At 44.2% G+C, this 13,631-nt stretch overlaps 1 protein-coding gene across 5 annotated transcripts in view; it reads right to left on the reverse strand.

The window, feature by feature from the left end:
* Positions 1-5,560: 5,560 nt before the first annotated feature.
* Positions 5,561-13,631, reverse strand: part of PRMT7 (protein arginine methyltransferase 7) — a 63,023-nt gene continuing 54,952 nt past the window's right edge. For all 5 annotated transcript variants that reach the window (XM_075940340.2, XM_075940339.2, XM_006117569.5 and 2 more), the window contains 3 exons: positions 8,186-8,346; positions 6,981-7,077; positions 5,561-5,781 (listed from right to left, as the gene is read on the reverse strand). In XM_075940340.2, coding sequence (XP_075796455.2) covers positions 5,620-5,781; positions 6,981-7,077; positions 8,186-8,346 — 420 coding nt within the window. In that variant the 3' untranslated portion in view covers positions 5,561-5,619. The remainder of the gene's footprint in view (positions 5,782-6,980; positions 7,078-8,185; positions 8,347-13,631) is intronic.

A 13,631-nucleotide genomic window follows, 5' to 3' on the forward strand; every position in this document is an offset into this window, starting at 1 on the left:
TTAAAGCTTTGTAGAGCTCTTGTAAATAAATTTCTCCAAACAATTCAGAATCATCAGTCACCTACTTCCTACCATCTTGGGCCAGCCAGATGATCCTCAGGTGTGTTGGGGCAGCAGGCAGAGCCAGATACATGTTGGGCAGGCATAACTCTGGCCATGGCCACATGGGACCCCCAGCTGGGGCCATGACTGTGGAAGGCAGACCCTGGCCACATGGCAGGCAGGTGGGACCCTAGCCATTACCATGCCAGAATAGCTGTCGTAGGCAGGCAGGACCCCAGCCATGGCTATGCCCGAGTGAGCCCAACCCCAGCCCCAGTGGGCAGGCTGGCCTAGAGCAGCCTCACAGACCCATCAGGACCACAGCTGGGGCAGGACAGCCCAACAGTTAACCAGTTAAATGGTGCAATTTTAGTCACTTAACCAGTTCACTGTTGTAAGTTATATTTACATCCCTATAAATAACATCTCCCTTCCCCCACCCCCTGAAGCAGGAGTCGGAAACGTTTTCAAACCAAAGAGCAAAACTACACCAACATTCAGAACAAGCGGTCAGCCAAGAGCTGTATAAGAATGCAGGAATCAGGGCAGGGGTTTGGGCATGTGAGGGCTCAGGGCAGAAAGCGGAGGAAGCACCAGAGTTGGGGCAGGGCATGTGGGGCTCAGGGCAAGGGGTGGGATGCCTGGGCAGGCTCAGGGCGGGGGGTGGGCGTGCGGGAGTGATGGCAGGATTTGGGAGGGCTAGGGCAGGGAATGTGGGTGCAGGAGTCAGGGCAGTGGCTAAGGCCCCATGGCAGGTGGTGGGGATGCAGGAACGAGAGCAGGGGGCTGGGAGGTGGGGGGCACTGAGGGCAGGACATGGGGGATGTAGAGAAGGGGACTGGGTACGTGCTGGGTCTTAGTGCAGAGCGGGTGTAGGAATCAGGGCAGGGGGTGGAGGGTTAAGGGCAGGGAGGTCAGAGGGTTACCAGAGCTGCCTGCAGCAGCAAAAAGGGAAGTTTGTGGACCCCCTTGGCATCTTCGCCAGGGAAGGGGGTGGGCAGCGGTTTCTCCCCCCACATTCCCACAGCAGCTCCTTTGGCGGGTAATGGTTTCTGGCCCTCCCCTGGTGTGTCCTGGTGTGGGGCGGGATGATGAGCTGTGGTTGACACCTCCTTTCCCCCATGCCTCCTGGGGTTGGGTGGGGGTTGCTGAATCCCCCCCCCCCCTTCAGCATCTCTTGGAGATAGGGAGGCTGCCAGGTTGTGATTTGTATCTCTCACCCCCCTGACATGTCATTGGAAGGGTGGGGGCTGCCAGGCCATGGTTTGCAGCCCTCCAGTGGCCCGGCTCCAGCTCCGGCTCACGGGGCAGCGGCCCGCCACATGGCTCCGCTGGGCCACATGGCGGTTGCCAGAGCTGGAGCTCAGGCTGCAGTGTGGCTGTTCTTGGGGCCAGGGCTAGTGTGCACCCCGGCTCTGCAGGTGTGGGTGTGGCTGCGGCTGCTCCTGAGGCCAGTCTGGGCTTCAGCTCCAGCAGCCGCCTGGCTTGGAGGAAGGGTGTCCATCTCTCATATACACATAGTCCTTTTCTTCACCATTGTCTTTGCTTCCTGTAATTTTTTTATCATTAGCATTATAGTTTCCTTCTACATTCCTGCTTGCAGCTTATATTAGTGGATGAGAATAGGCCCCAATATCAATCCCTGTGGCATTCTGTTCATTATATCCATATTAAACTCCCACAATCAAGTCCAAGGTTTTAGACAGCCTTAAAGATAAGAACATAAGAATGGCCGTACTGGGTCAGACCAAAGGTCCACATAGCCCAGTAGCCTGTCTGCCAACAGTGGCGAGCACCAGGTACCCCAGAAGGGGTGGACCGAAGACAAGCGATTTGTCTCCTGCCGTCCTTCTCCAGCCTCTGACAAACAGAGGCCAGGGACACCATTTCTATCCCTGGCTAATAGCCTTTTATGGACCTAACCTCCATGAAATTATCTAGCTTCTCTTTAAACTCTGTTATAGTCCTAGCCTTCACAGCCTCCTCTGGCAAGGAGTTCCACAGGTTGACTACACGCTGTGTGAAGAAGAACTTTCTTTTATTAGTTTTAAACCTGCTACCCATTAATTTCATTTGGTGTCCTCTAGTTCTTCTATTATGGGAACTAATAAATAACTTTTCTCCATTCACCCTCTCCGCACCACTCATGATTTTATAGACCTCTATCATATCTCCCCTCAGTCTCCTCTTTTCTAAACTGAAAAGTCCCAGTCACTTTAACCTCTCTTCATATGGGACCCATTCCAAACCCCTAATCATTTTAGTTGCCCTTTTCTGAACCCTTTCTAAGGCCAAAATATCTGTTTTGAGTGAGGAGACCACATCTCTACACAGTATTCAAGATGTGGGTGTACCATAGTTTTATATAGGGGCAGGAAGATATTTTCTATCCCTTTCTTAATAATTTCTAACATTCTATTTGCCTTTTTGACCTCCGTTGCACACTATGTGGAAGTTTTCAGAGAACAATCCATGATAACTCCAAGATCTCTTTCCTGATCTGTCGTAGCCAAATTAGTCCCCATCATACTGTACATATAGTTGGGGTTATTTTTCCCGATGTGCATTACTTTACACTTACCCACATTAAATTTCATTTGCCATTTTGCTGCCCAATCAATCAATTTGGTGAGATCTTTTTGAAGTTCTTCACAGTCGGCTGCTGTCTTGACTATCTTAAACAGTTTAGTATCATCCGCAAACTTTACTACCTCACTTTAACTATTCAAATATATGTTTCTACAAGGTATTCGTATAAATGTGAGGTCAGAAAGCTTGCAGTGTAAAGACAGACATCTGAGGAATTCTTCCAATTGGGGTAAAAAATTTCACTGTAGCCACCAGTACTTTTGAAAAGATTGTTGGGCCTGACATAGTATAAGAAATTAGAAATAACTCTCTAACGGATTCAACTACATACTCTGGCCAGTTTTCAAAAGTAAGGGCCTGAAGTTAAGCATCTTAGTGATGTGATTTTGAAAAATGCCAATAAACTGCTATCAGTGGGAACTGCTAGTCAGCCTGCACTGCTAAAAAAAATATCAGGTTACTTATTGGGAGCCTAAGTATGATCTCAGGAATTTAAAGGTGTAGGGATTAATTGCGGAAGAACTCTGTACATTTGAAGTACAGCAGTGATGAGGCCTGCCTGTCCCCCACACCCCCCTCTCTGCTACTGATGAGCCAGAAGCAAGCCTCTATGAACATATGCCATTGTAGCAAGAATGAATTGTAGATAAGGGCGGGAACACAACAATCCTGTTTACCCAAATGTACTGATCGTGTAAACAAAGTCAAAGGACAAGCAGTACAGCTGAGCCATACTGTAACAAGAGATGAGTAACTCCTGGAAATTTCTGAAGTGCCAAACAAGGTAGAGATACTGTATTTAAAGCTGCACCAGAGTATGGCAATTTGGACCTCACCAATGGGCTAGGCGCCTCGGAAGCCTAGATGATCTCCCACTTCATCCATAGCCGAAACGGGGTTCCTGGCTTGCAGAAGGGATGTAAGATGCCGCTTCTCCTGTCAGAAAATAAACTGCTTGTGTTTGATAGATACCTGTGCAGCATGTTTTTGTACTTTGAGAACCCAGTGTTGGACCTGAGACTTACTCTTGACAGCAACAAAAGGTAAGCATTTTTTAAAATATTCTGGCCAAAATATGCACAATATTCTGCAAGATTTAGGATAATTCCAGGCTTCCTCTGAGTGCAACAGTCATTACAAAGCTATAAAGCAGAAAAGTAAAATTCTCACCAACAGTGGCATATGTGCCAAAGGGCGCTAGCGATGCTAGACAGAGGGCTTGTCTACACTAGAATCACTAGAGAAGTGCAGTTGTTCCACTGTGACTATGCTGCTGTGCTGCTAGCGCAAAAGCTCCATGTCAACATGAAAGAGCTCTCCCATTGGTATAATTGCTCCACCTCCCCAAGCACAGACAGTACTGTCCACACCAGCGCTTAGGTCAGTGTAACTTACATTCAGGAAGGTAGCTCTTTACACCTCCTGTGTGCAACCTGGTTGTACCACGGTAAGTGCTAGTATGTATCTCAAAAGATGACTCCTGCAATCTCTACTGGACTCCCAGGTAGAGTTGCTCCTGTCACTTTTCAGAGATGCTGACAGGGAACTGGGGCAACTCTTGCATACAGAGTTACCTCAGCTACGAGCTAGTGTACGTTATAAGAAGGTATAAAAAAAAAGAGCTAGATAAATTCATGAAGGATAGGTCCCTCAATGGCTCTTAGCCAGGATGGGCAGGGTGGTATCTCTGGTTTCTGTCTGCAAGAAGCTGAGAATGAATGACAGGGAATGGATCGCTTGAGGATTACTTGTCTGTTCATTCCCTATGGTGCATCTGGCACGGCACTGTCAGGAGACAGGATACTAGGCTAGATGGACCTTTGGTCTGACCCAGTATAGCTGTTCTTTTATGTTATGTACTTGCAGTGTATTATTTTTCGGACTCATTAATATTAGTATACAAAACTGGCTTGTGTGTTGGCTAGTCATCTAAGTATGTTGATGCGACCAACTACTACTATTTCTACCAGTGATAGGAATCACATCTCTAAGAGTTATGGTTCTAGAGACATGCTACTCCTCAGCAATTTATGCCGTTTAATATCTACAATGGCTAGATAGTCAGAAATGGGCCCTTACATACCTGATCATTATGAGTGAGGATTGAATGCAATTCTTTTGTTTGGTAACACAGCTTTCATGCTTTATCTCTGCTGCTGATTAAATGGTAATTTATCTCTATTTACAGAGATGACCACCGCCAACTTGACACTTCCACTTTATCTTCTAAATTCTCATTACTCCCTTCTAGTTTTCTGTCTTCAGCAGTTTTCAGTCCACTACTGGGTCCTCACTCCCTTCAGAGCTGCAATGCCGGAATGGACTGCGGACACTGGCTGACTCTAAATGTTGTCATAAGGTACTTTATCATTGACAACTTTCTTTCCATTAGTCATAACCTGAACAGGTTCTCTTATGTATTTTAAGTGGTTTCCCTTTCCATATTAAATGCACTACTTCATGAATATTCCCGCATATCCCATCATGGGATTTCTACTGGTAGAATCTGAAGTAAACATCCCATTTTCCACATAAAACAGAGACAGATGCTATAAAAAAAGAGTACGGTAAATAGATTAACTTTACTGTCTTATCAAGGGACTAGATTAATTAACAGGTTGACTAATTTTCCAATAATGTCAAAGCAGTATTGAATCTGTTCACGCCTTAATAAGCTAAATTAATGTTTAAGATTTAAATTATTTGCTCTAGATCCCTGAAATAACCTTAAAGAACTTCAGTTCTCATGCTATAACAGGCAATGACAGATGGATGTATAGTCCGATCGGCATTATGCCACCTGGCAAAACTTAGCAGATGCTTCTCTCTTCTTTGCCAATTATGCCCTTTGAAAACAAAACCAGTTATGTTTGAGGTAGATTACAAAGCTTAATCACAATAAAATATTTGCTGAAGGAAAGGAAACACCTTCATCATCTCTCAATATATTTATTATAACTTAGAAAAATGTCAAGAAAAGATAGTGCTTTATGATAATGGTTTAAAACTCATGGCAATCTCGCCTGTCTTTGGGTTAAAATTTATATTGTACGTGATAGCACTAGGGAGGTCTGTCAGACTTTCTGGTTCAAGAGCAAAACTGAAGAAAAAGACAGCTTGTTTGCAGTGCGGATTCCATTTGCAATTGCCCTATAGAAAAAAAGCAAAAAAGCTCATAACTCCAAGTCACTGAGCAGTAAAGACATTTTTCTTAAAAAAGAAAAACAGTTCTAGTTCTAGTCCAAACACACATATCAATATGAACTATTCTTTCACCATTGAATACATCCCAACAGATACTGGTTGGTGGGGTGGCTTAAGGGATAGGACATTCATTGAGGGTGGCGGGTTCGAGACCCACCATGCTTAGGAGCCACAGATTTTTGAGGGGAGGGATAGCTCAGTGGTTTGAGCATTAGCCTGCTAAACCCAAAGTTGTGAGTTCAATCCTTTAGGGGGCCATCTGGGCAAATCTGTCAGGAATACTACTTGGTCCTGCCATGAGGGCAGGGGACTGGACTTGATGACCTCTCAAGGTCCCTTCCAGTTCTAGGAGATAGGTATATCTTTTAATATTTTAAAGCACTGTTGTCTTCAAGTCATCATTGTCAAGTCCAAGTCAAGTGAAGCCTCTAAAGTCACTTTCGAGTCGAGTCTCAAGTCTTAATTTAAAAAGTGTCAAGTCACTTTTGTACAAGCCATCAATATCGGTGTTTTCAGACAATTTTTTCACCAAGTCAATTTAACAAAATTAGCAACTCTCAAGTCAAGTCTCAAGTCACAAACAATGAACCCGAGTCAAGTCTCAAGTCAAGTCATCTAGGAGACTTAAGTCAGACTCGAGTTCAAGTCATAGGACTCGAGTCAACAACTCTGATTTAAAAGTATTCATTTCCCCAGCTGAAACCTTTTGTCCTGCACAGTGCAATGTGAAAAATAAGAGACTATTTGATCACAGCCCACTTAGAATGGGTTGTAAGATAGGATGATCTTTTCCCTTAAATTGCTTTGCTTTTACAAAATTAGGTAGAACAAAATTAACTTAACTTCAAACTCAGATAGGTTGAGCTGTGAATTTTAGCTCCAGAGCTACAGGAGTGTTTGGATTTTGTTCAGACCTCTCTGTTTCAAACTACTTTTTTCACATTTAAATAGACAATTCTACTGGCATAGTTCTTACATAGTATTATAATTAAGTGAGGTGAGCACCTAAATCCAATAAAAAGGGGCACCAAGTAAGAGATAAATGAGACTGTGCATCCAGCAGCAGTGGATTTTTCACTATTGTAATTTTATAAACACTTTCCTTCCTCTCAAAGAAAACTAGTTAAATGAAATTAAGAAAAAACCTTTTCATCTGAAATCTGCAGAAGTCCTGTGCTGACTGAGATATCCTCAGTCAGATGATATTCCATCCACAGAACTGCTCCATGGCTCTTCCCAGTCCTGGAAAGAAACAGGTAAATAAGTCTTTTCTGATAACTTTATACCTTTACTTAAAACAATGACTCTATTTTTTGTGAACATGACATTTGTGTTGTATGGTATTCACCCAATCAGTTGAGTAGCTGAATAGCTCAGTCATGGATGGCCAATTGTTGACCTGTAAATTGCTGATCAACTGTATACTCAATTGCTGACCTGTAAATCTGACAAAATGCAGAGAAACTATATTGGAGCTGGCCATGACTCTCTCACTCTCTCTCTGTGTGTGTGTGTGTGGGGTATTATCTCACAATACGTTGCATATATTATTTAAGTAAAGGTAAACTAGGCACTTATAAGTATTGATAAATATAGCAAAGAATGTAGTTTGGAAGATAAACTATGTGCTGGTTCAGAAAGAACTGACCAACCAGAGACTAGATGGTTATATTTGGAAAGGGGAAGTAAATCTCAAGATCATGCGTCTACATAGCAGGGCTTAACTCAAAATAAGCTATGCAAATTGAGCCACATCAATTATGCGTAGCTTATTTTGAAATAGCTTATTTTGAACTTGGGAGCATCTACACAGCACTTACTTCCAAAAACAGCACTCTTCCTCCGACTTCCCTTACTCCTCATACAATGAAGGTTACAAAAGTTGGAGTAAGAAGTCCTCCAGCTTGACAGTATTTCGACATTATTTCAAAATAACTGCCTGCTGTGTAGACACGGACTAATGTTGCTGTGTGGATGTTCCCTGATTAAATTAGTTCAATCAAACTGTTAATATTTAACTCGTGATAACATACTTTATACCTGTTTGCTCATATCCTCCTTAATAAAAAGTGCTATTTTAAAAATACAATTCCCTTTCCTAAAAAACAATGTACCTATAATTTGTTCTAATCTCTTTTACTTTGTGACACAATTGACAGATTGCCTTTTACCCACAGAGATAGGTTAAAAAAGGCAGCAAGAGATTACAGTGAGGCCTAATTCTGAGGTTTTGTATCTTTTGCAACTTCAGGTAACACCTTTAATACTATTTACACATAGAGAGTTAACTGTAATAATAAAGTACTTGAGTGAAAGCAAAAGAAGAACTCATTTTTATAGTAATTCTCACCTTAACAGATTTACAGAGCCATCTGTGCTGAGAATTTGTTGTGGTACAGTCAGTCTGAAGTCAAATGTCATAACCTCTTGGGGGTCAGACAGTGATTTGCAAGGATATTCCCACAATGGGTGAGGCTCTGCCTCCTTAGACTCCCTAAAATTCAGAGAATTCTGAAGAAAGAGAAAAAGGCTGGTAAAGACAATCAAGTTTGCTTTTGACATGTATACTCCTTATATAATGTGTATGCCTTGTGTGCCTCCTAGCTAGACTGCAACAATATATACAAACATGAAGACTTCAGTACTTAGAAGATTCCAGCTAGCATACAGAATACTGCACAAGTCTCTTTAGCAACACAGGCTACTGTGAACACATCAAACCTGTTCTTCCTCTTCTACACTTCCTTCCCATAGAATATCAAATTAAGTTCATGTGTGTCCCTATCTTTAAGACTCTCAATGGCTTGGGTCAGGATGTCTAAAGGTCCAGCATGAAAACTGTAGTTAATAACTCTGGTTCTCAAGCACAGTGGAACTTCCTATCACAAGTTTATTTGATATAGGAAACAGCTTTCTGAGCTTTTTTGGAGCCCAGTCTGAGGTTGTGGAACCAGCTCCTATCACAAATCTCACCACTTTCAGTCCCAAAAACAAGGTATGCTTCTTAGACTCAGCATTCTCTACCAGATACATTATTCAGCAGCATTTTCACAAAAAAATTTAAATGTACCATTCTAAGACTCCATGGCAAACAAAATTCTCCTCTGGGAAGAGGATAAGAGAAAGAATGACCCACATATTAATTACCCCTACTTTTGTTTACTGTAAAATCTGTATTAGAAAACCTACCTTCCTACATTTTATAAGGTATTGCCAAGCAATTTATGTTAGAGAAGAAACAGATGACCCAGGAGCGGATGGGGTAAACGGAACTGCTTTATTGCCCACACATGTTGACCTCGGACATTCAACACAACATGCAAGTGGCAACAACCCAGTGCCAATCATACCCTTTTATCTACTTTAGTATTTCAATTCACACATCTATCACTACTTTTCCTAAAACCTTATTTAGTAATGTTAACTCCCATAAAATGAATATTAATAAGTAGGTGATGAATACAATTATACCCCCCATTACTATTTACAGAATTTCTAATTAAATCAACACTTTGTACACTACAAACTTTCTAAATCAGCAGGTGACAGAGATTACAAGAAATTTAACCCTGAACATGTTTTATACAGGGCCAATGAGGATAAGCAAAAGACACAACAAAGAAGAGCAGCTACATGCTTATCTATTTTTCTAGGCTGCAAAAACAAAGGGAAAGAGCATGCTCAAGGGTAATGCCTATTGTGGCTGACCTCTTTTCCACCATCCCAGACCCCTATTCCTTTTTTACATATCCCAACAATTTATACATTCATAAAATCCTGATTGTGATTAAGCAACTACTGGGACCTACACAAACATTCTGATTTAACAGCTACCGTTCTAGAGTGGATGAAATTAACAGATTTATTTGGGCATAAGCTTTTGTGGGAAAAACCATGAAAGCTTATGCATAAATACATGTTAGTCTTTAAAGTGCCATAGGATTCCTTGTTTTTGCGGAAACAGACTAACACAACTACCCCTCTAAGAGCAGTTGAAATGTCTCTAAAACTGGTCATGTTAGAGAGGTCTTTCAGAAATGCTTGAAAATGACAACACCTAATTTTTGCAATAAAGTTGATTAGTCCTCAGGCTTTTCAAGCTCATCTTATTACTGGTAATGGGACATGCCAGTAAAGCCGGTGTCACAGGATTAACCACGACTAGCCAAGTCTCATCACTGGTTCCTGGAAAGTGTTTTAGTCTAAGTAACTGCACTGATTACAAGGGTGTGAGGAAAAGAAGTTAATGAAACTTGCTAGAGATTTGATTTCCAACATAAAATGTAATGAACTGTGTTAATTCAAAATAGGTATTAGTAAATGTATTTTCAAACACAGGCAGTCCCCGGGTTACATGGATCCGACTTACATCGGATCCCTACTTACAAACGGGGTGAGGCAACCCCGCACTAGCTGCTTCCCCCCAGCAGACCAGGGAGACGCGAAGCTAGTGCCTCCCCCCCCAGCAGACCAGGGAGACGCGGAGCGGCTTTTCTCAGCAGACACCACAGCTTGAGAATAAAGGACTAAAGGAAGTGAGGTGTGGGAGAATAAAACTGAGCTCTGGAGAAATGTTTGGCTAGAGTTTCCCCTACAATATGTACCAGTTCCGACTTACATACAAATTCAACTTAAGAACAAACCTACAGTCCCTATCTTGTACGTAACCCGGGGACTGCCTGTACAGTAAAACTCCATTAGTCCGGCACCCAATTGTCCGGCACTCCCAATAGTCTGGCATCAAAATGACAAGCGCTCCCGACGGAACTGGGACGGACTCAGGTCAGCTGCTCTCACATAGGTTACAGCAGGGAGGGGAGATGTTTGCTCTGGGGATGGGGAGGGAGATTGGGTTACGCACGGCGTCCCGGCCAGCTCATTGAAAAACTGGCCACTCAGCAGACGTACCCCAGTGCCTGAAGGGAGATGTACGGGGACCTGAGCATAGGTGGGGAAGGGGGGAATGGGATCGGGTTACAGCAGAGAGGGAGGTGTTTGGCTCCGGGGAAGGGGAGGGGGATTGGCTTATGCACAGCGTCTCAGGCAGCTCACTGAAAAGCCGGCCGCTCAGTGCAGGTGCCCCAGCGCCTGGAGGGAGATGCGCGGCTGTACTGGTGGCTCCGGGGCCCGAGCATAAGGTTGGCGGAGGGGAGGGAGATTGTGTTGGGGGTATGCAGTACCTCCTGATACTCCGGCATATCCGATAATCCGGCACCACCTTGGTTCCAAAGGTGCTGGATTATCGAAAGTCTACTGTACAATGCTTTCTGAATATTTGAAGATAGCAAAACAGCTGTCACATCAAAAGAAATAAAAGACTAAAAATCGACAGGTTTTTTTCCTTCCAGGAATTAATTTATGTCTAACTGTGAATATCACTGGCATCACTTTAGGATGAAACAATGTTACATCACATGCACTGATGTAAAACACAGATTGTTCCCTCAGATATTCCACTAAATTACAGCTACTTTTCCTTGTAAAGTTAAACTGTAAGCTGCAATGTCCCTCTGCATAAAGACTTTAGAACAGTGGTCAACAACCACCAGATTGGGATGTACTGGTAGATCCTGGAGCCTCTGACAGGTGATCGAGACTGTTTTGGCCAGGAGCCTATCAAGTGCTGGCACGTCCGCTGCCTTCTCCCCCACTGTCATATTTCACCTGCCCTCTGCCTTGCAACTGCCTCTGGGAGCCTCCTGCTTGTGGGGCAGGGTGAGAGAGGCATAACAACAATACTGGGTCAGAACAAAGGTCCACCCAGACCAGTATCCTGTCTTCCAACAGTGGCCAATACTAGGTGCCACCACAGGGAATAAACAGAACAGATAACCATCAAGCAATCCCACCCGTCACCCATTCCCAGACTCTGACAGAGGCTAGGGACACCATTCCTGCCCCTCCTGGCTAATAGCCATTGATGAACCTATCCTCCATGAATTTATCTAGCTCTTTTTTAACTCTGTTAGAGTCGTGGTTTCACAACATCCTCCAGCAAGGTGTTCCACGGATTGACTGTGCATTGCATGAAGAAGTACTTCCTTTTGTTTGTTTTAAACCTGCTACCTATTCATTTCATTTGGTGGCCCCTAGTTCTTATGTTATGGAAACAAGCAAATAACATTTCCTTATTTACTTTTCCTCACCACTCATGATTTTTTAGACCTCTATCATAACCCCCCTTAGTCTCCTCTTTTCTAAGCTGAAAAATCCCAGTCTTTTTAAGGCAGAAAAGGGGGTGCTGATGTCACCCTGCACCACCCATATATACTATCTCCACAGAAAGGGGGACATAACAGGCTTTGGGATGGAGGGAGTTTACTGGCAGCTGTTCCTATGTCTGAATGTGCTAGGCATACTTAAAGGGCAATGTGAATTAGGGATCCAAACAGTGAACCAGTTAATTGTTTACCCACTAAGTATTAGCCTTACCGGCATGCTTATCAGATAACTAGTTAACTGGTGTTGGGGGGGGGGGGAGAGAAAAAGGGGGAATAGCCTCCCTCCCACTGCAACTGGCCAGAGCACCCCATGGTACGGCAGGATCCCAGCCGGCCAGAGCAGCCCCCCTGTCCATGGTCGACTGTCTGGATCCCAGTTAAACAATTAAAATTATGTTGTTTAACCGGTTAACTTTTTAAAGGGGTATTTACATCCCTAATGCAAATCTCTGTCACTCTCACAGACTGTGTGTATCTGTCACCCACACACACACATTCTATCTTTCATACTCATCTCCCAACCCAACACACACTTGTGCTGCTGCTACTGCTACTTCTTTCCGAGTGTGGTATTTCAGGTTTTTGACTGGTCTGTGCACGTCATCATTTGCATTTCCCTCTTATGCTTAAATTTAATTCAGTGAATTCTAAAATGCCTATCTTGTCATCTACAGGAGTAATTCATCCTTAGAGTCATTTTTTAAAATGTATACTACAGGTAGGTGTTTGGTTTCTGCTGGTGATACACATCTGCACAGCACCTCCATATTGGTGCATGTATCAAAATTCATTCCAATTTTTTCCATCTCTGGGTGGAACACTGGCCGGGAGCCTCCTGGAACTGGCCTCAATCTAGAGACTCCTGTAGCCAAACAGGGAGATCGGCTGCTAACAGTCCGGCAGCACAGTAGGGCTAAAGGAGGCTCTTCCCAACCCTGTCCCTGTATCATTCCTGGAAGCTTCTGAAGCATCCTGGAACCTCTGGGGGAGGAAGGACAGAAGGACCCAAATGCTGCTCTTGTCTGCAGGCACCACTCCCACAGCTCCCATTGATTGAAACTGGGAACAACGGTCAGTGGACGGAGTGGGGGTGGTGCTTTCGGACAGGGAGGAGGGCAGCATGTGAAACCCACCTGCCCTTCTCCCCAGAGCTGCTGCTGGACATGCCAGCTGCTTTGTGGAGTGGTGCAAGGCTAGGGCAGGGGTAAGCCTGTCTTAGCCATACTGCCCCATCTCATGAGGCACCTGGGCAGTAAGCGGTGCCCAGCCAGAGCTCTCAGCCTGATCCCCTACACAGCCCTGCATCTGTCACGCACCCAAACTCCTTCCCACTACCTGCAACTTAAATCTCGTCCTGCACCCTAACCCTCTGCCCCAGGCTCAGCCTGGAGCCCCTCCCACATGCCAGACCCCTGACCCAAGAACAGAGCCTGCGCCTCCTACATCCCATGCAAACGAGTGAGGATGGGCGAGGGAGGAGGAATGGGTTGAGCAGGGAAGGCCTCAGAGAAGGGGTGGGGAAGAAGGCAGAGCAAGGCACTTGGGCTTGAGGTAGATCCTGGATTGCCCTTATTT

Source organism: Pelodiscus sinensis, chromosome 12 (assembly GCF_052426305.1).
Source record: "Pelodiscus sinensis isolate ZL-2025 chromosome 12, ASM5242630v1, whole genome shotgun sequence".
In the NCBI taxonomy this organism is placed as follows: Eukaryota; Metazoa; Chordata; order Testudines; family Trionychidae; genus Pelodiscus; species Pelodiscus sinensis.